Here is a 26518-nt window from a genome sequence, read left to right on the forward strand (position 1 = left end):
GATTCTGAGAGCTTCCTGCACATCGGATCCATTATATGCTGTTTAGTGTGAAAAAATAAATCATTAAGAGTGTTTTGCTCTAGGAAAGCAGCCTGGATCTCAGTGTCCATCATCTTCTGCTCTGTAATATCCTGAAACCTACAGCCTGAGTACTTGCAGGCAAACTGAAGCATGGGAGAGGAATGTGTGAAAACAAGTTACCTTAAAAGACAGTGTAACCTCAAAAGACTTCTTCGCATGCAGCAGAACTGTGCAGTATCCGTGTAAACAGCATGCAGTTACTCAGAAGGTAGGGTGAGAATAATCAGGTGTATCTTCAGCCAAGTAAAACGGTGAAGGGATTGTGTGGAGTTCAAGTTAAATGTGGTCATACGCAGAATGAGGCAGAGCCTCCATCCTGAGATCGCTGGCAGGGATTTTTAAATAAACACCTGGTAGTGCTTCAACAGCAGTCACAGATGGGTCTTTGCTATGGTAGATTCCAGAGTGACTTTGGTTCATTAGCAGAGAACTTGAGTTTGTTGTGTTGTGCGCCTGTGTCATGCTCTGGAGCTTAAAAAAAGGTGTTTGGGGGCATTCAAAACCAGACACATGCTGCATGTAACTAGACTCAGCGATTCACAGCCCTGTGCTTCCGTAGCCACATTTTTACCACTGATGACAAGACTTATCCTTTGGTGTGACACAGTTACAAGCATTATGTGGAAGAGAAAGAGGGAAAAATTACATTTGCATGCTCCTTTTTTGTTCGTTAACCTTATTTTAGAATTAGGCTAAGTCAATAAGTAATTGAGAGAGTAACTGGGGCTTAGAGAACCCATTACCCTAATTTAGTCTAGCAATCTGTAACAAGATTTTAGTTTGAAGAATCCGCATTAAAAACTGTGTTAGGAATAATTTTGTCTCTGATGAAAGGATGTCAGAGCTGCCTTTTTTAAACCTGAAGGCTTAAGAACATTTTCAAACTGGTGAGAAATCCAGACAAATGAAAACTCACCCTGTCCATCTTAAAGGGGAGCTTAAAATGTAAAATGGAGTATGTTAAAATCCCGAGGCTCTAATTGAGTCACTATTTAATGAGTGATCTTGAGATGCACCGACTCCCAGTAGCTGCCTGGATTTCAGAGCTCTTTCTGCAGAGTGCTTTGGTTGAAATGCCAGTGGTTTTCCAATGGAATCCCGATCGGATGGCAATTTATAGCACTTACATTGAAAGTAGTGGTTCACTTTCCTTATATTTTTCTTTAGTAAGACAGACTTCAGCTAATATCTCAGTTGATTGTGTAGTGATAAATGTACCCGGACTTTCTAATATCTTTATTTTGCTTGCATTTTCTCTTCAGTGCTTCCTTTTCTAATAAAACTTTCAGAATTTCCCTGCTGAACAGATGAGGTATAGCTAGTTGATTGATTTAAATTCTTTTTGAAACTGTTGCTTTATATCCTACTTTACTATTTGTACGTAGCATTAACAAGCAGGCTGCACTAAATTAGTCTGGGAAATATTTTTCAAAGTTGTAAATAACACTGTAGTAACGTGGAGATTAATAATACACTCACTACTTTATTTACCTACATCCATCCATCTATGCATACATATATATGCATCTCTCTCAAAGTATGTATTTGTATATATACATATGTAGAAATAAAATCTTTTTTTTTTTTTTTTTTTTTTTACTAACTTCTGTGGATAGAAAGAGAAAGAAAAATGCCTGTCCTCACACCGAGGCCTGGATTAATGAGTTAGCAAAAGCTTCTTGCTGTGGTGCATCCAGAGCATTAGCTTGCTGTCCGAATGACTGTGAAGCATACGGCTTTCTGAGCAGGGTAAAAGATGTGCAGACAAAGTTCATCTGTTTTACACCACGATCAAAACATACCATTATTAAGTTTAATGATACAATTTTACAAGAGCCCAGAAACCTGATTTCTCAAATTCTTTTTGCTGCTAGGAAGCTCTATGTTTCCATGCCTATTAAGTTTTCATAAATCCTCTAAAATAATGAAGTGACCACTGCTGCTTTTTGGTATCCTCTGACCACTTGTTCTTTTTTTTTTTTTTTTTTTTTTTTTTTTTTCTCCTGGGAAAAGCTTTTTTGTTCCCAGTACTGGTGTGGTGCCGTGTTTGGGATTTAGGCTGAGAATCACGGAGCCAAGGGCTTGGGGCTCCTCGTGCTGCCCTGCCAGCGAGGAGCCCGGGGGTGCCCCAGGAGTCGGGAGGGGACACAGGTGAGCCAGCTGAGCCGTGCTGCTGAGAGGGATGTTCCCCACCATGGCCTCAGGGCTCAACCCTAAAACCTGGGGGAGCTGACCGGGGGCTGCTGCCACTTGGGGACAGGCTGGGCATCTGTCAGCGGGTGCTGAGCAATGTCATTGTGCATCAGAGAAGCGTGGTAATGCTTCACTGATACTGCAAATCAGTGGAGATGAAAAGAAGAATCTATACAACTCAACTTTTTAGACAGGAAAGAGATAGAAATATTATTAGGCTTTTTAGCAGAAGTGTTAACAAGTTTTTGAGAGCAGTCTATTTCACAAGTTGCTTCCCAAATCACTGCCAAAGAAAAAATGCATAATTATTGCAAAATAATTTCCTGAGCCCTGTATCTCTGGAGGTAAACTAGTATTTAGATAACTGAAATTTGACCTCAATAAAATTCATTATGTGTCAAGGTAAATCCTTTGTGACATGCAGAAATCAGGAGCTATTCTGCCTAGTAGCACAGTTTGCTGTTTTTTAGTGTTTTTTTTTTGTTTTGTTTTTTTTTTGAACAGAAGGGAGATGTTTTGTTCTAGTTCTTTAAAGAAGGTGAATAACCTAGCCTTTCCAGTAACAAATATTACTGTTCCTGTTTAAGAGAAGACCGTTTTACTTTACTCATTTTGTCTGTCTCCAAAACACTTGTGTACTTTTTTATGTTGAGAAGAGAGGAGCTGCTGTAGAGGTAGAAATAAAAACAGGCAGATCCCATCCTAAACCTACTTTTCTTTTCCCAACAATACAAGTTGAAAAAAAAAATATTAAAAAAATGGATCTCCCCAATGCTGATAGCTATCAATTCTAGCTGAGCTAGAAGAATCTCCTCTGTGTTTCAGCATGCCTCTAATTCAAGCGTCTGAGAGTCAATGTGCAAGTTGGATGGAAGACGGGGAAGGTTGGTCTGCAGCATGAACTGGAGCTGCAGGCTGAGTGGCAGCACGGGGACAGCCCTCGCCTCCTTTGGGGGTTCCAGACCTGGGGTTACGTGGTTATTCGTCGTCATTCTGCTGGGTGCAGACGTGAAACTCTTCCAGTCAGACAGCTTCCTAAGGCTTTACTTATGAGCACTATTCTGCTAAAAGTTGCTCAAGAGATTTTGTGTTAATTCTTCCCCCATTCCACATTACCTGCTGTGCTTTTAGATTGCATGGCTAGGGGGAAAGAGCTGGTTGTTCGATATTCTAATCTTCTGTACATCTCTACATATAGTGGAGTCATGAAAATTAGTATTTTTGCAAGTAATCAAAATGACACAATGTCCAGAATTCCAAGAATATTTTTTTTACTCTTTTATCATTCCCAACCATGTCCTCTTTTATGCAGTGAAAGCCGTTTTTCCACTAGCTCAAATATAAAGAAATGGTGAGGCACTATTCTGAAAAAGGCTATTAGAAAAACATTTTTTGCATCATGCTAATTTACCATCGGTTTCCCTCTTGTTTCGTCACTGTGCTTACCAAAATACAGATTTTTCTTGCTTTGCAAAGAAGTCCATGGGGAAAAGACAAAAGGGTTATGGGATAAAGTTAGCCAGGAATCAGCATAGAACTGAATGCTTTTCCAATAGGGGTACAATTTAGCCTAGGTAGGATCTTAGCTTTCCAGACATAAAAGGCAATTTCATTTTTAAGGAACATTTTATCATGTATAGTCTAAAGAGTTTCAAGAATGTTTAATCTGTTGAAACAAGTTCATTTTTATTATCTTCCCAGGAAGAATCTTTAAAGTAGTGGCTTGTTGTCAGTTATGAATCAGCATTCCATTTATCAGCAATTGCTTTTCCCCTTATTTCTTATACCTTTTTCCTTCTCTACAGTGTGCAAGCCACAGGCTGAAAAACCTCTCGTGTGCTGCTGAAGTGGTATCTTCCCCACCTCTGGGTGTTTGCACACACACTGGTGTGTTCACATTCCTATTCCTGATGAATTACAGCTGAGAAGTTGAAAGGTACTGAACATTTTATTTACAATGTAAAGACAACCTTGCTCTCTTTATCCTAGACAAAGACACGTTTTTAGAGTTCACTGTCATAGATTTGTTCTCCTTGCCTGCAGAATAGGAAAATAGTTTGTGTGCTTATGTTCTTATGAACTAGATAGAACTTAGGTAGAAGTTGGACTGGAGCTTTCAAAAATGAAGTCTTACAGATCAGAATAAGCATTTCTTACAAGGCATTGGTGAGAATTTGAGCACATTTGGTATTTCTAACAATTTGATATGCACTTAGATTCTGAATAATGGGTCTGCCCACGAGCAACTGAAATCTGTGAGGAGTACCAGTTTTTAAGATGTAATTGGTGACTGATATAGTCTAAAGTAAAGATAGGAAATGCTGGTCTACACTTACAGAAAAATATCCACTCCCTAATGTAATTGAAAGATTTGTAAGTCTATAGTGGCTTATGTCTTATTATTTTCACACCAACTATTTCTAAGTCTAGATGATGCCTAATAAACAACTCCTTTAATCATCTTTAAAATGACAAACCTGTTGATAGATTGAATTTTCTCCAACAAGATATTGCTATATTGATTTTAGTACTCCATTTTTAATAAGCAGAGACTGTTCAGAATTGCTTGCTATGACAGTCTTGAAAGTAGGGCATCAACTGACTTGGCAAATGGCTGAATTTATTGGGGAAGTTTTTGCTAGAACTCTAATCCATTATCCTTTTATTGTTGACATTAATTTGCAATAAGGACACTGGGCCAAATCTGCTGCATATAAAAAATAGACAAGTATGTCTACCTAAAAGTTTCTGCGGTACATTTGCTCTTTTCAGGAATAAATAACGTACCCTTCCAGCCATGCCTGAAGTCACCAAATTAAATTCTGTATATAGGCAGCCTTCCTGCCAACTCCCATCTCTAAGTATGGGCACATCACTCACCGAGCAAAGGGCTGGGGCTGCTTAATGCAGCTGCTTTGGTTAGTGTGAGCAGCAGGTGTGCAGGAGTTTCTAGACCCTAGCACTAGAGGTAACATAAGACAGCAATGCTGGAAAAAGGTGATGCTTTTTTTCATAACTTGGAGGTGAACCACTATGGTAAGGGAAGGAAGATGCTATTTTCCTTAACTGCAAAGTTTCCAACAGCTGATTGTTTTCATGTGTAGCAGAATAACTTCAGTGTCTTCACCATATAAAAGGCAGATACGTTCTCACCTCTGGCCTAGATTATTTTGCTAGAGGATACACAAAATACTTTTAAGATAATGTTACGGCTAATCACATTACTCAGAAAAGGTGATGGAAACGCAGTGGCTGGGTCAACGTGTAACATTTAAAATATTGCTTGTAATTGCAAATGCCTTTTTGGAATTTATCTTACTTTTCTCTGAACATATGAAAGCTCTGGACACAATAAGGAATATAATGGTGTTTTCAAACATCATATGCTTAGTCTACTTACTGAAAAAGGGTTACTTGCCTTAATGACTGTTTATATTTCTCTTTGGTTAAATTGGCAGAAAATGTATATGAAGATAGCATGTCTATTACTAAAGAAAACAAAAGATGGAAACAATACAAAATTCTTGCACCCTTTAAAGTAAAATGAAATAAATGTAAAAACAAACATCCTAAAGTGTTTTGGTTTGAGATAAAGAAATATTTATGATATTCTAACTTCCACCTCGAGAGTGAGCGTAGCTGGTACATTAAACCTGTGTTTTTGTACATGTACAAACCCATTCTGGGACTAAAAGCGTATCCATAATTATCCAAATACATAGGTGTCCATTTGCATGCCCAGCCAGTGGTATGTGTGGTTTGTATAATGCCTGGTCTTTTACAAAAGCATTGTTTTCTTTTTTTTTTTTTTCCTACCAGCTTCTGTTTGCCTAACCAAAAAGAAAAAAAAGGGAGGGGAGATTACTGAACAAAATGTGATATACACAAGTTGACAATTGACAATGTAGTAATGGGTATTGAGTAAAAACCTGAATAAGAATGTCATGGCCAAACCACCTTTAAGGGATTTGAGGTTTCTGGTTTAAATACTCTTGCTTGTTATCTTTTTCATTTATATATTAAAAAAAAGATTTAATACGCCTAAATCCCTGCCTCTTATCCCTTGTATGAACTGTCAAGCAAAACCAAAACAAAATCAAACCAACAACTTCTAGGATAAAAATTCTACCCTCTAGGTCAGTGTTCCTCAAACTGTGAGCCCTGATCCCTTCACACGGAAACGGAGGCACAAAGCGACAAATGTCAGTAATTTATTTCCCCGTCAATGTAGGGCTGCCAGCTACCTTCACTGGCTGGCAGCAGTCGAATCCCTTCAGGGCAGTGGTGCCCACTGTGGGACCTGCAGACACGAGAAGAGCCCAAACTGGTCCACACATGCTGAAAGCCTGAGGAATACTGATCTAGGTCAGCTTTTTCCACGTTCAGGCACTTTAGCATACATGACCTGATTCTCAGAAGTGCTGAGTAAACAGAATTCTATAAATGATAACATTTCAACAGAGAGGGCTGCTTTTCATATACTAGAGAACTCCTAAATATGTCCCTTAGGTTATTAGGAAAATGTTAATCCTAATGTTTTCATCTGTAGTTGTGTGATTTTTTCCCTTTATCTTTCAGTGTTAGTTTGGTCCCCTTTTTCCTGTCCTACATACATGTATAGTCTGCACTGTTATAATTGTAAGTCTGCTTTTCCTATAATACCTGTTCCTATGTACCTCTGGAACAAGTTAAATAGGTGCAGGAAGATCCCTAGGGTTTTCTGTTCTCCTGGGCAAAAACATTGTCTGTTCCGTGTCTCTATTTTTTGTGATGTTTGCAGAAGAATTTCCAAACATTTTTTGCAGTATGCCGCCTGAAAGATACCTCAATCCTGACAACACATGTAGCACAGCAATGTACATTTTCTACCCAACTAAAAATGCTCGGTAGATGCATTTCTTTTTCAAACTGTAGGGCTTCCTCCAAAGTAGTGAACACATTTTTCTCCTGATCAAGGCCGTGCAGCAGATTATAAATTCTTTTCTTATCTGAATGTTAATCTGGTAGTGCTGTAAGAGCATATGACACGGGAAAACCTCAAAATATAGCCAGCACTGACCTACCTTTAGTTCTGAGTTTAAAAGGTTGAACATATCCTTCTGTATCTATACCACAGTTACAGCCCTGAGATTCTCCTCCTGAAATCATCAGAAGCAAGATCAGGTTATAATTGTCCAGATGTAAATTTGACTAACTCCTCATTAGAAGAAGAAACAAACAAACAAAAACACAATAAAACCTATCCATGTGGGAAACTCTTATTTAATTGTAGGGAAACCTAGAAGGTTCTATAGAAAGAACTTTAAAAAAGCCCGTTGTGATTATTCTCCAGGATTCTGAAGCTATTTTGCTACAGTATTTTATAGAGAGAGAACAGTATCACATAAATATTTCAAACATCCCAAACTGGGAGACTTCAGATTCTGCTACAGAATATCTGTGGAGGAAGATATTAAGAAGTCCAATAGAAAAGAGTAATATTTCTCCTGTTAAGAATATGGGGCTCCATCAGTCAGCACGCACTGCTGACTACCTGTCTCGAATCTGTATTTTTTATATTAGTAAGAGAGTCCTATCCATTTATTTTCCGTATTCACATCATAAATTAGAAGACACTGTTCCATTAACTAGTAAGGAAAAAAACATTTTGGTTATATTTGGATAACCACCATGTACTCAGAACAGTTACTTGTGGTATTACTGTTCTCTTCTACCCGAAATTTGCCTCCTACCCCAGCCACAAGGTATTCAGAACCTCTTACACCCCCCCACCCAGCCCCAGCATTTCTATATACAAAGCTTTATTCTGGAATAAACGCAAAAATAAAGCAGCAGTGGTTACACTAAAAAGATTGAACAAAACCTCATGAAGCACAGAAGAAAGCATGGCTTAAAACCTGGGATGACTGGGTGAAGTCCATACACTTTTAATTAATATTTCAGCTGGATATATCACCCCAGACAGAATAATCCCCCAGTATTCCAACATGCAGCTGCAGTACCAGCTAGCCTACTGCCATGCTGTTTCTAGCAAATCAGGGACCTGAGGCTTAATCTATATCATCTAGAAAGCATGTGTGCAGAAAATGTGTAATGCCAGATCTTACTACAAAAAAGAAGATTAAGGCTGAAAAGGGATTAGAAATTAATTAAGGAGCTTCTTCATGTTTCCCAATATCCTTCTGATCTGTTACCAGCCTATCTTCAGAGTCTCTGCTACTGATGCAGTTGTTAGTGAGCGTTCAAACCACGAGCACTACAGAGGATTATCATTATGCTTTAGGACGAGCTGTCGCTTGGGGTTTATTTCCAGTTCCACACTTCCAGATTTTTGGCAGAGATCAGTGGGAGAGCTGCAGAGTCCAAGCTCAGGTAGGGACAAGGCTTTCAGGTCTCGCACTGCCAGCAAGCGGCCCTTCTGCGGGTGGATGGGGCTGCTGCATCCCTGCGGGACTGCAGCAGGGAGCTGATGCTCTGAAACAGCCCCAGCTGATGGTGAGGGAAGTGGCCAGAGGGGCCAAGTGGTTCAGGACCTTGAACTAACAAAAGAGGGGGAAGGCACAAGCAGTACTCTGACCCCTGTAGGCTCTTTAATTTTTCAAAGTAAAGCAAAATTATTCCTGTCCTCAGTTTTGTGAGCACGACAGCTATGGGATTGCTTAACAACCTACGATACAAACACAACATACAAGTTAGGTGCTAACGTGAAAAGCATCGCCTCTTAGTCACATTCAAACTTTGTGGTGTGCCCTCTGAAAGTTTTCATCCACGTGTGTTCTACTTATACGTTAAGATGATTCACCAGAGAATATTTCACTCTGATTAATATTAATTAGTTCTAGTTAATATTAATAGTTTTAAAATTAATTATGGCATTTACTATGCAGACAGTGTCTCACTTATGACATGGGGTGTTTCTATTTTCTGAAACTTGATTATATTGAAAAATTCAACCTTCACCCCACTGAGGCAGAGCAATCATTATTTTGTTTGAAATTCACAGCTTAACTTGCACACAAATGGAATTAACACCACATGACTCTATGAGATATTCTAGAAACAGGGCCCTCAAGCTTGTTTCAGTGAAAAATCAAATGTATTTTATCACCTTTATGAATACACAGCTATGAGCAGGTTCTGAAGTAGAGAGAGAATCATATACACTGACAGCATTTATGAAAGCAAGTGGTGAAAAAGGAACAGTAAACAATTTTTTGAGGAAGGTGAGAGTTTTATTTCAAATGAAAACTCTAGAAATGATCAGGGAAAAGCTGACTTGTCAAGCAGAAAGCCTTTTAGTGATTACATCTATTCTAGCACAAAAAACCACCACCCCCGAAACCCGCCCCCAGACTCATGCCATCAATATATTAGACAAACTCACAAATAAGCAGTGTTAATGATGTCTGCAAATTACTATTGATTATTATTGCAGGACACTACAAGATTCAACATGAACTGAGACAACATCAAAGCATCCATTTCTTCTTACAAAACTTTAATAAAGGAGTAATTCCATACAGCTGTCATGCTCAGCTCTGTGGTACTTAAACATTCCCTTTTCCACGACAAATTTGCAGGAGGAGCCTACTCTCTCTTGCTTACATCTCCAGAGTTGCTCAGATTTCCATTTGCAGCTGCAGGTTACCACATTTCCATATTGCTATGGGCTGGTTTAGCAGAGCTGAAAATTTCATCTATTCTAACTTCTCTATCACAGTGTTTGGGGGATAAAGCAGGACACTTCTGCTTTTCATCCACACCGACACATTCATCAGATCCCACAAGGCCGTCCTTCTCTCTTCCCTCTGCTTAGCTCACTGTCACAGCTACGTGCAGCCCTCCTCTCTGTCTCTGAAGCAGAACGCTGAAGCCTTCAGGCTGGGTTTCCATAAGACAGCGGTGCTGGACTTACTCTGCTTCCATGAAATAGCGGTATTTCAGAGAAACAGAATCAGATCAATGGTGAGCATGTCCATGCTGCCTGATGGAGCTCAGACAGACAACTCGGAGCTGCTGCTAACAGAAGCAGCCCCAGAGCCAAAAACAAAACGATCCTGCTGGCAGCTAATTGGCCATAGCAAGCTGATACCAGAAAGCTGTTCAAAAACGGCTTTGCTGAGACCTGTGCAGCCCTGGATTCATACCGCCTGTGACACGCAACCTGTCTTCAAACTACTGTCAAATTGTGTTATGTTTGATAAGACCCCAATATATAAAATAGCTGTGATCTGTGCAATATGCTGGATTGATAACTAGCAAATCTCCTTTCCATTGTTTTTGAAGCAGAATCCTATTTACAGAAAAGCCTGTCATTACACAGAATCCACATACTTGTAAAGAAAAAAAACATCTGCTTACTACTAAAAATATATGGGAAAGGATAACTTCAGGGAATATCTAACAATACCTGCAAAATACAGGAAGGGATTCAAATCTGTTTCCAGTATCACATTTAAATTCCTATGAACTTATTCATTATGGAAAATACAGCTAGCAGCTGTTCCTCCTTGTTTTCTGACATTAAATTAGTAATTATTGCGTGTCATGTGTGTGTGCAAATATTTATTTACCATTAGGTTTGTTTCTCTCTCTCTTTTTTTTTTTTTTTTTTTTTTTTTTTAACCACCATAGCTATTCAGCTCCTCTAAGTCTTCTAACAATTATGTGAAGATGCCATTTGGGAACCCTGAATTGTACATTTTCTCCATATGTGGCACACCCAACCTCCTGTTCTCACATATAAATAGATGACTGCATCAACGTATCTTACATTTCATGCACTAAACCAGTTTCCAAGAATTACCATATAAACACCAGGTGAAATATAGCACTGCTTAAAAGGGCTTCATTAAAATGTATTTATCCAATAACTTCTGTCAGCTGGAATGGACTCTAGGAAGCTTCTTGCCAGTTATTCCCATGGAGTCTGGTGTTCTTTTTATCGGTGTCAATGGGAAACTGAGTGGTTCTTCTCTCTTTGTGGATTTACTGTAGTATAAATCCACGGGCTTCAGTATAGCTACTTCTGATTTACACTATTGTGAAAAGAGATTCAGATCTGTAGTTTATAGATGAGAATTTTTAAGTGACCATTGATAAGATAAAGTATTCGATATGCGCAGCAAAAGATACCCTCTGAAGATAAATAGTCATTCTTTATGTATATCTCTTGCTTTCACTTGTTTTTCTACTTTGAATACTCAGTCAATGATCATTTGTGGCAGACTGCATATAAATCAGCCTTATGAGGTATTAAATCACATTTAGGGTAAATTTTCAAGTTATCCTAACTGATACAGCTGACAAATTGTGGGCGTGTTTACTTGTACAAGCCAAGTGGCAACTCTCCCCATGGTGGCATATGCACACACGAATTTAAGCAAATACATTTGCCTAAAAACTACAGAGGTCATCTGGCAGTTTGGTCCACATAACTAGCCTGTTATCTGAACCACAACACTTCCTTGTGTCCAAATGTTTTGTTTTTTCTTTAAGATTCAAAATTCCTTGGTGATTTTTTTTTAGATGAAATAACAAACTATCTCCTGGCAGCACAGGAGATCTGAGGATTATTGGCAAGCGGGGAGTTTTGCAGACCTGTGCAATGTTTAAGAATTCACAATAGGCTAATTAGCATGCAGGTCATCCCGAAACAAAAAGGCAAATTTGGATTCAAAAGCATAGCAAGATCAGCTGAAATCAGCCTGTTTCTTCTGGGGAGAGGGGCACCACTCTGCCCCCACTTCTTGCGATTTTTGGGTGCTAAGCACAGCTTGAGGTCTTGCTTGGTTTTGATAGAAAGACCTCTTACCTTAGGGTGAAATGACATCATGTCAGCTCCATAACACAGGGCACAGACAGCAATTAGCAGTGACACCATGTGCCATCCAATTTGTGGGGAACACGAGTATCAGCAAAGGTCCAGAGAAAGCGCTCTTTGTCGAGCATTGCATTGCACAGCACAGAGCTGAGCACCCTGAGCATCCCTCTGGGTGCGTGTGATCTGCCGCCTGCCTGGCGGAGTTACGGCTGCCTGATAGACCTTTATGTTTAGGATTTCAGAAAGTAACGTATGTATGAATAAATTATTGTGCAAGTTAAGATGCTGTATGGCTGGCTGTACAGAGCCATGTAATCTATGGCTCGCAGATGAAGATGTGTAATTTTACATAACCCTATGTATGAGCAGCACTACGCAGTTAAGTAGCTTCCTGCTGGGAGAAATGTGCTGTGAGTGGGCAGGGTGCACCAGGTGGGGTAAGGTATTGAAGGGAAGCAGCCCAGGCAGGCATCATCAAATCAAAACTTGGCACAGCAATCTTACTCACAGTTTGATTTCCCTTGGCCTAATGCTCCTTTGCCTGCTGCACCCTGCAATATGATGTGCTCTTAAAAGCACTTGATTTTTTTTGTTTCATGTGGACTCCCACCATCTTCATATTCTAAATATATATCATATAAATATATCTATAAATATATTTTTTAAAAAAATCTGAAACGATGTCTTTTATTCTAGAATGTCTTTTTCTGTAATAGTTTACATGGGCTTAAATGTAATGGGTAGGGAACCTAAATGCAAGGCAGACAGATCGTGGCTTAAGAGAGGCTGTATCAGTGTTACAAAACAGATTCGTTGTTAGATGAACTGGTACAACCTGAAGTGTAGGCTTGGAGTTCTGCTAGCATCAGTGGGAGCTGGGGAAGATTCAAGCCAAGTCCTTTTCACTCAAATGATGACAGCAGAGGCACGTATCATTTATTTTGTTTATCAAGGGAGAATTTAAGAGGCCTGATCACTCAGAAAATGCAGGCCCTTGTCCTCAGCTGTACTGAATAAAATGAGCCTTCACGGGACTCCTGGAGCATCAGAGTATAGAGGCCTGAAGATTCCCCCCACATGACCACAAACCTTTCACAAGCTGGCAGCTAACAACAGGCTGCTCTTTAAGGCAGAACATTTGTGTTTGGATTCCCACAAGGTTTTCCTATCCTGTCTGTTATTCAGGGTATATTTTGAACTGCTAGGGACTTAAATGCCAGCAATATTCACAAGACAGCAATCTCTACATCAATAGAGATAGTACAACTGGGCTAGCTTTTCAAGTCCTGAGACATCAGAACAGCATCCCTGTCTTGCCTTGTTCCAGGCAGCTGAATAGAGAAATACGGCTGAAAAACAGTCAAAGAACCAGAATTTTACTAGCAAGTGAATGGCATCAGTCATTCAGTGTAGCACTTTGTGCTTCTCAGAGATCTTAAGGATCCTATCCCTGTTCCTAAACACTCAAGTGAGGTCAGGAACCTGACTACTTATATAACAAACCGTTTGATCTTTAAGTGTAATAATAAGGGAAGGTGACATGCTCCTCCATATTGAGGCAGAGACTCCCCTCCAGCTGATGTGGGGGAAGGATTCAGTAATGATCTGAGTAGTACGTAGTACTTTCTCTAGACATAGGCTGTGGTAGATGGTCTTTGTGCGTTTGTTATGCATGTTAATTCTGCTTAGCTTTGTGATATCCACTGTCTGATTAAATTGTGCCCTGAAGTAATACTAGAATAAAGCTGTAAGTAGTTATTATATGCAGCAATGTCTTAATTGAAGAGCAAAGCTATTTATTGAGATTTCTGCAACTGCAAAATATGTTGATATTACTTGAGAAACAGCTATTTCTAAGCTCCAATTAGGAAATTACATTTATTGATTAAGGGCTGACACTGGGTAACTTGCAAAATAGACAGCCAAAGAAGCACTAGATCAAATCCCTCCTTGCATTTTCTGATTTCAGTCAATACTTTTTCTTTCACTACGTGGAATTTGGTGATACTGTCACACTGTATTCCACAATTTTTTTAAAACAACTAAAATGGTAACTGCAACTCCATTATTTTTACAATGTTCATATGGCTAAAAACTCGAATAAACATGTTTAAATCTGCCAAGTAGGAATAGCAGGAATGTATGTAATAAATAGTAGTGACGTGAGGCAGAGCTAAAGGTTTTTAAGGAAATACATAGACTGCTTCTTTGCACAGTGCAGAGGTGAAGTCTGTAAGATCACCCAGAGCCCCATCTGCAGCTTGTTGGACACAGGTCCTCTCAAGGCTCAGTTGTTGAAGTTCACCACCCAGCCCCTTGCAGGGAAAAGAGGTGGAAGGTGGCTTCTTTTGGAGGAAAACTTCCCTTCCTGCCCATCTCCAGTCCCTGGAGAATGTCTTGCTAATGTGTGCTGGGCTGACAGTAACATATAAGACCATTAATCATAATTATTTGGATCATTTTCTTCCCCAACTATAAAATGGTAATGTAGAAGAAAAGACATTTCGAAGATTATTTAAAACCAAACCAAGCTAGTGCCTTTTATAATACCGAACTTGTACAGAATAGTCAGGTACATCTGACAATTTATAAAGATATCAGTTTTTGCTTATGCACTCCCTAGGCAACAAATTATAATGATCTAGAAAATACTCTGGAAGTGTCTAAGCAACAGAAGAAAACTGAAAGTGTTTACTATATGACTAACTGCATTAGAGTAATTGAATTGCCCTAAATGAAGAGGAAGAATTAAATTAATGGAGCAATAGTTTGACAAGTTTGGCTTCAGTTACTAGACATAAGCAAAATCATTACTTAAGCATATTGTTAATTATGTTCAAATCAAGAACAAATTGAGTGATAGCTGTTAATTAGGCTTGTGTGCACAAGAAAATAAGAGAAGCAATAACATTACAGCAGGCTATAAATATGTACATGTGTTTGCACAATACTGTTATACAGATGAGATGTGGGTGTGGGAGAGGGAGTGCTGGTGGGTGTGCACCCATGGAGATGGGGAAGCAGGCCCCCTGCTTGCTTTGTTTCAGGATGAAGTTGTTTTATTGTTTAATATATATGAATGAACACAGGATGCAATTCTGCCATCAGTTCACTCTGGGCCATTGATTTACCCATTTTTCAGTTAGGCACGCCAGTGAGGCCAAGCCGAGCAGCTCCAGGATCTTCATGAAATGCAGCCTCATGCATGTGGCTTTAGCCAGAGGCATGGATCTGGGTTCCACAGGAGGCGATGGCCTGGTAACTGGTGGGTCACAAGGCTACAGTCTGCTAAATATTTTGGATGCTTAAATATATAGCATCCTGCAGAAGAAGTAAAAGGCCATGTATGTGTTCAGATGGCATTAAAGTTTTTGATAAATGAAAAATAATTTGCTGTGAAAAAATACGTATCAGCTTGTATGGAGCATCTCCATATCCCTGCCTGCTTTTCTAACCCGCAAGTCACGCTAGAACGCACTTGTGTCCACATGCATACAATGTACATAAGGAGTCTAGGAAACGAAAGATGAGCTTACATTAAGTGATAGATTCTGTGAAGCACGCTGTTATTTGTATATACAGACTTCTTAATTCAGCAGTTTAGCTAAAAGGACGGTAGCGGACATGCAGGCTTGGTGTGCTGTGCGAGCAGGGGACAGACAGCAGCGTAATCAGGCAGACACCGGCTGACCTAAATCTGCATGGCAGCATTGCTGTACTCGCAGAGATGGGAACAGGATAGCTTTGTAGCAAGCATCATCTGTGAGAAACGTCTTGGGAATTTTGCATTTGACTTCTTGAAATTTCTGTTCTCAAAGTCTGGGCTGACTTGTGATCTGCGTGATTCTAATAAAACTAAGAACTCAACTAAGTTTCCTTTGGGGAAAAAAAACTGAAAGTGATATGCTCTTGTGCCTTCCTGTGTCCTTTTCCCAAATCCCACTCAGTAGATTTTCACTCACTCGGTAAGGAATCGTAGTCTTTCTATTGCCAGTTACAAAAATGCCTCGTGATGCTTCCTGTAAGATATTTCTCCAGCAATTTATACTTGGAAAAGTTGGTGTGCAATTCGACTGCACCATGTAAAATAAGCCTAAATACATAAATGGGATGATATTAGCTTTGGAAAAGGTGAATATTCTCTCCTTTGAGTGCACCAAACCACAGCACTAGCCATGCAAACCAAATTGATTGGAATGACCCAGACTTCTTTGCTGTGCCATAAGAAATTACTACACAGGGAAAACTTTATTTGCCGTGACTATACAGGGTGGGTAAACAGGCTGTGTATGAAGGCTACTTATAAACTGTTTGGTCTTTTCAAAGAAAGCTCAGAAATTTAGTTCCCAGCTATTCAGTGGGACATGAAAATCCTTCATGTTTCTAAAAATTACATCATCACTCCAGAGTAGAAGAGATACTACTCCATATAATAATAATAGAATTTAATATATAAACAAGTGCCAATGAACAGTGATTGCAGGAAAACAAAATGTTTAAAGACACCATGTAATAAAATTCTCAGCTATAATAGTGCACGAATGTAATTTTTTCTTTTGATAAAAAATCCTTCTGGTGTCTGCAATTTTGCTCTTTCTACTTTTGTTGCTTCCCATTAAGTTATGAAGGTGGAAGAAAATGAAAGGTTATCATTAAATTGTACGAGTTATAATTTAAATAAAATGTCAGTCAGTGTTAAAATAGTTTCAACGCTGACTAGACATTGATAGCTAAATTATTGTATGGAAACAAGCTATCTGTGGTGAAAAGATGGTTTCCTCCTCCCTAGTGTCATTGGGCACATGCTCTGCGTTAGTCGGGAATTCTTTCCTCATGGTCTCACTGCTGATCTTTCTTTGCCAGGTGCTCAGCGAAGGCAGGGTCAGCGTTTCCCCACCTGCAGGACTCCCATCTGCTTCGGGACAGCTCAGACCTCGGCCTCCTTGTCACGCACCTGACAGACACGGTCAGTTTTTGAAATGTAGTTTGTTTTATTGTGACTAGTGGCAGCCTGTAACTAATAAATCGGAAAGTGGGAGCGGATTTGAGATGCACTGCTCTAACTCTTCCACGTGATAATAGTTAAGTGCTGTAACTTGCACCTTTGCCTTTATCATCTGCTTCTCTGTTCAGCTGCCAGCACAGTGGGTTCAAGCTCATGTTCATGTCTTCTCCAGTATGTGGACAATACGTGTGCTCTGACCAGTTTTGAGAGAGATCCAATGAGGGCAAGGTTTTCAGAAGCATTTTGCACCCAGGAACACAAACCGAGAACAGAGGAAGCTACTGGGGGTTCAAGAGAGCGGTGGTTCAGTTACGGTGTTTGTTAACTGGGGACTGAGCTACTTCAAAAATCTGTTCAAAAAACCAGATGTGTATAAAATATATGTCATTGCTTCTTAAGTATCCTGCTAAATCTAAAGGCCAATTCAAAGTGCTCAAAATTCCCATGAAACATTCTGCTAAGACTGTGGCTTAAGAAACATATGGAGTGATCCTTATGTGATTTTTACTGTTTTCATGTTATACTTTCATTTTTATTCCCACATCCATCAGCAAAGAGCACTTCTTTTGAAACAATAAAGGCTTCATTTTGTATTTACCCTATCCTTAGACCAAACTGCAGGACTTTAAATGGTACATTAAATTGGGAAGGCCTGTCACCGGCACTCACTGAAGATCAGCTCTTTCTTTCAGAGAGGGATCAAAGGAACAAAATTCCAATGTGTACTCCAGATACTACTAGGAAGTAAACCCATAAAATAATACGTAAATTGAAAGTAAAGAACTGATAAAAGTTATGAATTGTAGCCCATAATATTAAAAGTACAATTTCTATTGCTAGCAGTAAAGAGAGGCAAAAACATTTAAATCCAAGCACAGCTCCCTTTTTTCCCCATAAGAACCAAGCACAGCTAAATGAAATTAACTACACGTTAGAAAAGAAAGAAATATAAAGATTGAAGGAAGAAGGAGTATTATACTACTTCTTTACATACCTGTAAGGTCAAACATAAGGCAACAAAATTTCAATTGTATGAATGTGAATGTCTGAAAATATCAGAAGGAAAGTAAAACCTTGATTAAATACTGTTAGTTAATGATAATAGGCAGCTCTCTTCAGGGGGAAAACAACCTACAGCTAAACAATGAAATTCAATTAGCAGTTACTACCCAAGGTTTATGAATACCATGCTCTCTTGGAAATGCACATTCATGAATTCTGATCCTTATTACCCCAAAGTAAATACAGAGTAAGTCCAAGAAAATTACGTGAACTCAGTGTAGATGCAGACTGCCATAACTGGAAGTAGATTGGCTCTAATCTTTTCTGGTAATTCCCACTGAGTTGATTATGCTGTTTCAAAGGCAGTCAATGATGTGCTAAAAGGAGAGCCCCTATAAAAATGTCAGAGCAAACAAAGGGAAGATTAGGATGATTTCCCTAAAGCTGATGGAGTTCTTGATGCTCCAGATGCTACTTTGGTAAGCAGCTAAGGACTTTTCTCTGGTACCTATAATGGGATTTCTGAAGAACAAATGTTTTGCTAAAAAAATCACTAAATTGCACAAGATCGAAGGTATTTTGAAGGCACTTCCCAGGGTGGTGTCTCACCCTGGAAAGTCACAGTTTTCCACTTGTTTCAAATCACTCAACACCTAAGTATAATAACAGTATTTGGAGGAACGTTTCCAATAGACGTGCTAACTGCATACCACTTCTTTGTGCTGCCGCGCGCTGCCTACTGGACGAGCTTATCTCAAGCTCAAAAGGAAAGTGGTTGAAATAATAACAGACTGAAACTGAGGGCACACTTATACCTCAAACTGTAGTGCTGTGAACAAACATTGCTGAAGTTGGCTAGTGAAAACATTCCAGCCACAGCAGCAAGGATACCCATGTGAGGGTTGTTTTTAAATATTGCTTCAGTGTAAATTTTATCTGTAGGATAAGCTTAAAATCCTAGGCAGGGCACCAAATGCAACACAAATAAAATGTCAGCAATAGATTTATGTTGGATAACAAGGAGAAATCCAAATATTAAAAATATATATATTCTGCTCTCTTTCTTAGTAAGCCTCTGAAACTTACCTCTAGGCATAGAGTAGCTTTTTCCTAACTGCAACATCTTGGGTGAGAAGATGCACTGACCCAGGTACCAGATGTTTTGGATTGCTGGAGGGAGGAGCTTTCTGGCAGAAGCATGTTTTTTCAGATGTGTCTTTGAAAGCCCCTGCCTCCCCTCTCACATCCTTGTCCTTGCAGTCTCCCACCCACAAACTCTGATGTAAGATTTTGTATTTCTGTTATCTTGTTGGGTGGTTCTGCAGATTTACTAATAGTGCTATGTCAAAAAATAGTTTGGAACAATTACATCTGTATTAGTAAGTAGCACATTGTAAAAGGAGCAGGAGTGTTAGGCAAGGTGGTGTGTGGAGGGTTAGCCTGGGACAAACCCCAGTCTGGACCCAGGCAGGGAATACCCAGGTGTGGGTGCCCTGGACTTGCTTCTGGAGCACCCAGGTTTTGTTCAGTCCTGAAGGAAGTTGGCTTGCATGCTCTGAAACCACAAGTGATGTGAACTAAGTGTCAGTAAGTGGGGATGAGCAGATTTTTTTCCAAAGCACCCTCTTGAGCTGAACTACAGCTCTACAGTAGATGTGGATTTTAAAAATTCTGGATGACTTTTGTGGAATCGGGCTGTTAAAACAGATACAGTTTTTTGCTGAAGGTATTGACCTGCTGCTTACAGCTATTAGAAGGTCTGGGCAGTGCTAGCTTGGCAGCTACAGGTGATTATACAGTTACCAATGGGTTATTAAATCTCCTCCAAATCAATGCCTCTTCTTCCGGAAATGGATTTAAAAAGTTGGGGAGGTACAGAAAAACCCAAGGGAATTATACAGAAACCATCCTATATTTTTAAAAAATCTAATTAACTGTAACGTAATTTCATTCCACAGAGACCATAATAGCACAGACATAAGAGAAGAAGCAGTAATTTGTTTTCCTGCCTATTGATTTCTGGAAGGTAACTGGAAGAGGCAGGTATTTTTAGTCCATCTTAAAAAGATAGTTTATAAGTAAAGCTTTTTCAGCACCCAGGGAGAAAATCTAAACAACATTTAAATGTCTTGTTTTGCTGCATGCTCTCTTCAGACTTTGAAGTTTCATCAGTAAGCAGGGATACATACTTTAGAGATATAAAAACAGGCTGCTGTGTGCTTTGGCAGTTATTTTCAGATCCACCATGAGTATTGACTTTACAGCCCCCCCTTCCCAATACCATATTGATGGAAGGGAGCTCTGCAGGCCTTCCCGGTCAGCTGCAGAGGTGCTCAGGACTGCGTTTTGCTGCTCGTTGTGCTGTCTTTTCTTTTCAGTTACACTGTCACTGTTTTCCAAGGAACACCAAAAACATCTGCCAGTGTTAATACCAGTGGGAAGGCCTTTCCACCCAGAGCAGCCTCCTGTCTGTTTGACAGGGATGCTCATGCACCCGCTCCGCAGCCCGTTAGGAAATTCCGGGAGCGCTGAGGCACGTCTTGTGCTGGCCACCAGCACTGCTGCTGAGGGTTGACACCTCCACTCTTGCAGAGAATGGCTGCCAAGGGGTGGCAGCCTGCACTGAATTTTGCATGAATCTGTCAATACAGTACTCAACGTTTCAATTTTGGTGCTCCTCAGAGGCTTAAATCACCAAGACATCACCTCATAATTTACTGCAACATAAATCTTTTGTCTAATATTAACTAAATTCTGCTCTTCTTTATGCCTTGTTGGGTTTGTTTCCGAAACATTTCATGCACGTACAGCAGGAACATTGCTGATGAACCTGATTCTGCTCTCAGTAATAGTGCAGGAATATTGATTTAAACACTGGTGTTCTGGCTTTCTCTCAGTCTAAGGACACTTGTAAACACAGAAAGTTCAAAGAATGGAGTCCCAGTCTCAAAATAAATACAAAATCCCTATTGATTTCACTCAATGATTTTAAAGCTAGAAGGAAGGTGTGATGATAAAGCATAACATGGAAAAGGGGGTATTTTTAAGCAGCGCATCTTTTTCAAGATTTGAACCAGAAATCTGTCATAGTTTAGGCTTTTCTGGGTCAGGAACCACTCATCTACTCATCTGCCACAAGGTTTGATTTGAATATGTGAAATGCGCGTTGTGCTTCAGATTGCTTTCAAGCACTCACAAAATGCATACGTAAACTTTGAGAGGATAGGAATGTCCTTCCTGGTGCTGCCACATCACTCCCTCTTTGCATGTCTTGATAACTTCCCTCACTGGGCTCTTAAGGACTCTCTGTTTAGCAACCAGTTTACGCCACTTTCCTCGTCCTCAGCTAGGGAAACGATTTCAAAAACTGTGTGTCTGTGAGAAAAGAGTCCGTCATATCTTGAGTTTTGATTTTTCAAATGAATTTCAAAATGCAGCTAGCTACTTGCATACCAGAATTTCTATGCAGGGACATGAGCCGCAACTCCATTGCTCACAGAAAAGCAGCTGCTTTGTGAAGACAGTGATAAAAAGGGACAAGGTGTTGAACTACTCAGAAGTCAGCGATGGCTTGACTGCACTGGCAGGTCAGGTTTCAGAAAAAGTCTCTAACGGTGTGAGGAACATGGTGTTTCTGAAAGGCCACAGATTGATGCTTCTAAGCAGATATTTCATAGAAAATATATTTTGCAGAAAATGGGAAAGTTACTTCTGATCTTATCTGAATCAGGATTACAAAAAAAATTAAACAAGACAGTTTGACAATCTTTCTTATAGTTGGTCCACATCTAATACATCAGGTGAGTGTTTTCTCTCTAAACAAAGTGAGCTTTCCAACATCTGTCACAGCATCCTTGTAGCCATAATTCCAGAATAAAAATCTGGTTTGATATTTTAAAAGTCACCTCTCTGTTAAATTAATCTGCCAAAGTCTGACTGCTGCAGTTAAACTCCCTCCCACAACTTATCACCCCCATACCTCCCAAACACACACACACAACTACTCCAGCTGGCCTATTTCTTGCAAGTAATAGGTTTTCCTTTGCACTTAACTCAGTGTTTTAATTTTATTTTACTGTCTTTTGAAACCAGAAGGCTACAGTTTCCCTAACCCTAATTTTTGTTCCATCTGCATCTAAACTTCAGGGTAAATATTCAGTGTTATGATAAAGTGAAGCACTTAGGGAAAAATTCATATCAAAAGTCGTGTTTCTCAGAAGTAAAAGCTAATATGCACTTTTGGGAGAAACATTACAGTTGCAATCCTGTGCACATAATGCGACTATTTATCATTGTTTGGCACTTTTGACTGCATGATTCAAGATTTACTTCATAGTTCTGAGACATTTACAAGAAGATAAAGGAGAAAACATTTGGTAAAAGATGATCCCATACGTTATAAATAATGACTTCTGTGGTGTCACCATAAAATATCTCATAATAATGAACCAAGGTGAATAATTCACGCAATTTTCTATTGGCTTGAAAAATTAGATTATTTTTCAGGAGCTAAATGAACAATAAATTTCAGCTCCAAACGAGCAGCTTTGCAGATAGTCTCCAACCCTTATGCAAATATCCATGGGTAAGGGAAATAATGGCCAACAGGAGTGCACATTGCTGGATGCTGTACATATACGGTATGTCAAAGCAATAGGACCATATAAGTCACGGGTAGGGTACGCTCCACCAGTTGAATGATTTTTAAGGGCTTTTTAAATAATTTTCATATACTCCTCACGTGGTCTGTCAGTTGTGTTAGAATTATAATTACTTTTCCAATGACAACTAAAGTAGTAAAGCACTGCAATCAATGAGTTTGCTCAAAACTTAGCCTTTATTTTTCCAGAGAGGATTGTTTTCCTCGCAGAGTGGTTGTTGCCATAAGTTGCTCAATAAATGTGAAGATTTGTTACTGCATTCAGTGGCAAATACATTCTTGTAAAATACACCTAAGTGCAACTAAATAAAGGAAAAGGCTGAAACTCTTCCTTTTTATTGTCAGCAAGAATGACAAGGTATATAGAAAGCTCAGAGGTTCATACACTAATAAAATGAAAGTCAACCCCAGTGATTTGGTTTGATACATTGTCTGCTAGGTCTGTGTAACTCTATCCAGAAATAAATATCCTATTTGTTAGGAATAATGAGTATTCATATCAGTGTCCTTCTTGAGAATTGTTACATACAGATATGAAACTGCTCTTGAATTACAAACTAGGAGACTAAAGAAGGAAATTTCAATTTTTATTTTTTAAATAGCCATCATTTTTGCAGTTTTAAACCCCAAACTTGGAAAGCTAGCCTATTCATAGTAAAAGGACAGTCTACAAAATTAAAAGAAATCTTAAAAAAAAAATTATTTGTTCAAGAAGCCGATTCAATACTTCCTGCTGTATTCTAGAATTATGAGTTTCAGTTTTTAGTACTGAGGAAAGACCTAATATTCCTTAAGATGGCATAAAATATATAACTTTGGTTCCCTGTCATGCATCCTTCATCCTCTCTACGTAACCAAAAGTCTCCAGTAATTAAACCTTCCAGCTACTCACGGTGCCAAGGGAGCCAGGCACAAGATCACTAGCTGCTACTGGGACGGGCAGCAGGCTCCTTTACCTTATCTTCTCCCTAACTCAGAAAACAGGAATTTATCCTTCATGTTTAGATGTTTTCCGTGTAGCTGCAAAATATACCTACCTGCCTCTTCACATTTGGAGTCTGCTTATCTTTGCCTTGCAGATTTCCTGGAGGAGGATTAGAAACAATCAGAATTGCACTTGTGCAACCGAGATGCTTGTATGTAAACACCCGGCAGTAGCCGAGCCGCGCACAGAGGAGGTACAATACCACACGTGCAACAGCCTGCGGCAGCAGCGGAGCTGTTCAATGACCAGCATGGAAAGCTTCACACTATCAGCTTTCAAATTCTCACACTGCTTCTGCATCAGTAAGTCCATCAGTAATTACTATTTGGGTTAATAAGAATTTGTTCCAACTAACCACTGGCTTCTCGCAGATCTGGATGTGAAGCTTTTCTCCATAGGTCCTGCCTATTGCTCAGCCTATACCTGTAACTTCATAATTTCTCTTGCTTGTGAAACCATTATTATTAATATCCTACTTTGACTCATAATATCCAGGTTTTGATTTTCTGGTTAAAAATAAATAAGTAGATAGTTTCCTTGGCACTAACCAAGAAAAAATCCTTTGAAAATTAAAAGGAGAAGTGGTTTGCTTGAGATGAATTCTCTAGATCTTGGCACAGCTACAGAAATAATTCCAGGCAAAACAGGCATCCACCCTACCCCCACATCTAACAACACTTGACAGTAGGAAAACAATTCAGTGCAAACAGAACCTTTGCAACTGCCAGGAATGAATCCTGGCTTCACTGAAGAAAAAGAGACTTCTGCCATCAATTTCAGTGAAGCCAAGTTTTCTTTCCAGGTCATTTGAATCCATGTCTCACAGCTGGTTGCCCAGGTCTAGAAGCACCATGGAATGGTTTTTGGCAGTCACACACAGAACTAGAATATCCAGTGTTTGCCTGCTACTTTGGCCCGTGGATTTCATCAAGTCAGAGCTGGTGTCAAGCAGAATCAGGCTGCAAGCTGCCAATGCAGAGAAATTTCCCATTCAGAAGAGGGCTCTTTCAGGTTTATGTGCACTACCAATCTGTAGGCTGTAAGTTTCTGGAGTCCCAGTACAGTGGCAGCTCATTGTGTTGATGAATACAGAATCTGCATGATGCACAGCTTCTCTAGGTAACCACCAGTTTTTTTAATTTAAATATTAGTAAAGGTAAACAAAACTGCTTGCAGCTCTTATTGTATGCAGCCCCTAGGCATAAAAGAATGTCCTCTGTGAACACAGTAGGACACTACAGCAGGCTTCATATTGAATATCTTTGTAATCAGTAAGGGATTTTTCGTATTTTTTTTTTTTTTTTCAGAAAGAGGTAGAGCCTATTTCGTGGTCAGTGTTAACCTCATAAAGTCAGTAAGATACCTGAAACATGAGTTTTTCAGAGGAACCTGAAGAAATTACCTGTAATCGAACAGTCCCTGTAAGCAGGGACTTGGTAACCAATTTTTAAAAAGATCTACCTAAAACTTACGCATTTTTGTAACTCCAAAGGCTTGAGAAATAAAGGCATCTGATTTATCCTATAAATAGAATTTTACAACATCCTAGAACAAATGATTATCTTGGACCAAAATTCTATAAGCTATAAGGAAGATTCCCCACAGAATTGTATCTCCCACAGTATTTTCTCATTTTGACTTCTCTCCATTTAATTCACAAATCTTTTTTCATCCTGATGCATTTCCCCTCCCAAGAAGAAAACCTACAACCCTCTGTTCTGTGTACAGGTAATGCCAGTATGTAGAGCTCTCTAATCACTTACAAATGTTCGTTATCTTTCTTTCCTTCAACACCTTTGATTGGCATTAAAAATACTATCCTATTATTCTGCAACAAGAAGTAAATTCAGGGTGTTCACACCTACACAGATATTATTTGAACAAAATGTTGACCTTGTGATTTCCTGATACAGTGTGCTATGGGGAATAAAAATAGTTTCAATAGTCTCTAGTCCAAAACCTTAAATGAGATTTAAGGAAATGTGTGGGGGTGATCAAGCTGCTAATGCAAGAGTCTGGAATGTCTGTGTGTTTCCAGTTTGTATGGATTTTATTTGCTAGCTCTCAAGTGAAACAAGCTGGTTTACATTGCAAAGTGTACTCTTTTAATTATGTTAGGACAAGTTATGTGCTTTTTGGAAAACTCTCAGAAAACAGGATTTGGAAAGATCTCTCGAGTTTTCACGTTAGGAGATTTATCAAAAGTATGTTTTTCTTTATATTCTATTCTGTGTGAGAAGTTATTGTGGATGATCTTGCCAACAAAACATTTCCTGCTCCGTAGTTTAGAACATAGATAGCCATTTATTGTAGAAAGAATTTCATGTTTAATGTAGTTGGATTCAATGCTTCTCTGCTCCTTCCCCTTCTCATTCACTCTTATGCATACAATTTCTCTGTAAACCTGTCCCAATGACTTAGGAAGCATAAAGGAAACAGAAAAGCACCCCGTTCAAATCTGAAGTTACTGCTTACAGCCTAGCTTTAGCTGCCAAAAACCTGAGGTGTTTCTGGAGAGTCCCTGAAATCCATTAGGATTTCTGCTACTGTTACTGAGTTCTGATGGTTTAGATGAGTTTAGACGCCAGAGTGATAGGTGGCTGTATAGCTACAAATGGAGTACTGCGCCAGGAGAATTGCTTCTGTTCATTTAGCCATCATTGACTCAAGATTTGGACATTCAAGGGAGCAAGGTAGTCAGCTGCCATTGAATTTCAATTACAAAGTGGTGCCCAGCTCCACCAGGGACTTTTGGCCTAACTCAGCCTA

General features: G+C 39.3%; 2 protein-coding genes across 10 annotated transcripts in view; one reads left to right on the forward strand and one right to left on the reverse strand.

Moving 5' to 3' along the window:
* The window catches only part of LOC118175736, a 214843-nt gene that overhangs the window by 114204 nt on the left and 74121 nt on the right, over positions 1-26518 (forward strand). For 3 of the 8 annotated variants that reach the window (XM_035342236.1, XM_035342239.1, XM_035342240.1), the window contains exons 1-3: positions 13243-13570; positions 16961-17063; positions 23844-24063. In XM_035342236.1, the coding sequence (XP_035198127.1) occupies positions 13488-13570; positions 16961-17063; positions 23844-24063 (406 nt within the window). In that variant the 5' untranslated portion in view covers positions 13243-13487. Of the gene's footprint in view, positions 1-4079; positions 4211-13157; positions 13571-16960; positions 17064-23843; positions 24064-26518 lie in introns of those variants that run through there. The other 5 variants (XR_004755096.1, XR_004755098.1, XM_035342237.1 and 2 more) reach the window with 4 other exon arrangements.
* CA10 (carbonic anhydrase 10) overlaps positions 1-26518 on the reverse strand; it is a 199467-nt gene that overhangs the window by 51983 nt on the left and 120966 nt on the right. The window lies entirely within an intron of this gene.

The sequence above is a fragment of the Oxyura jamaicensis genome, chromosome 18 (genome assembly GCF_011077185.1).
Source record: "Oxyura jamaicensis isolate SHBP4307 breed ruddy duck chromosome 18, BPBGC_Ojam_1.0, whole genome shotgun sequence".
In the NCBI taxonomy this organism is placed as follows: Eukaryota; Metazoa; Chordata; class Aves; order Anseriformes; family Anatidae; genus Oxyura; species Oxyura jamaicensis.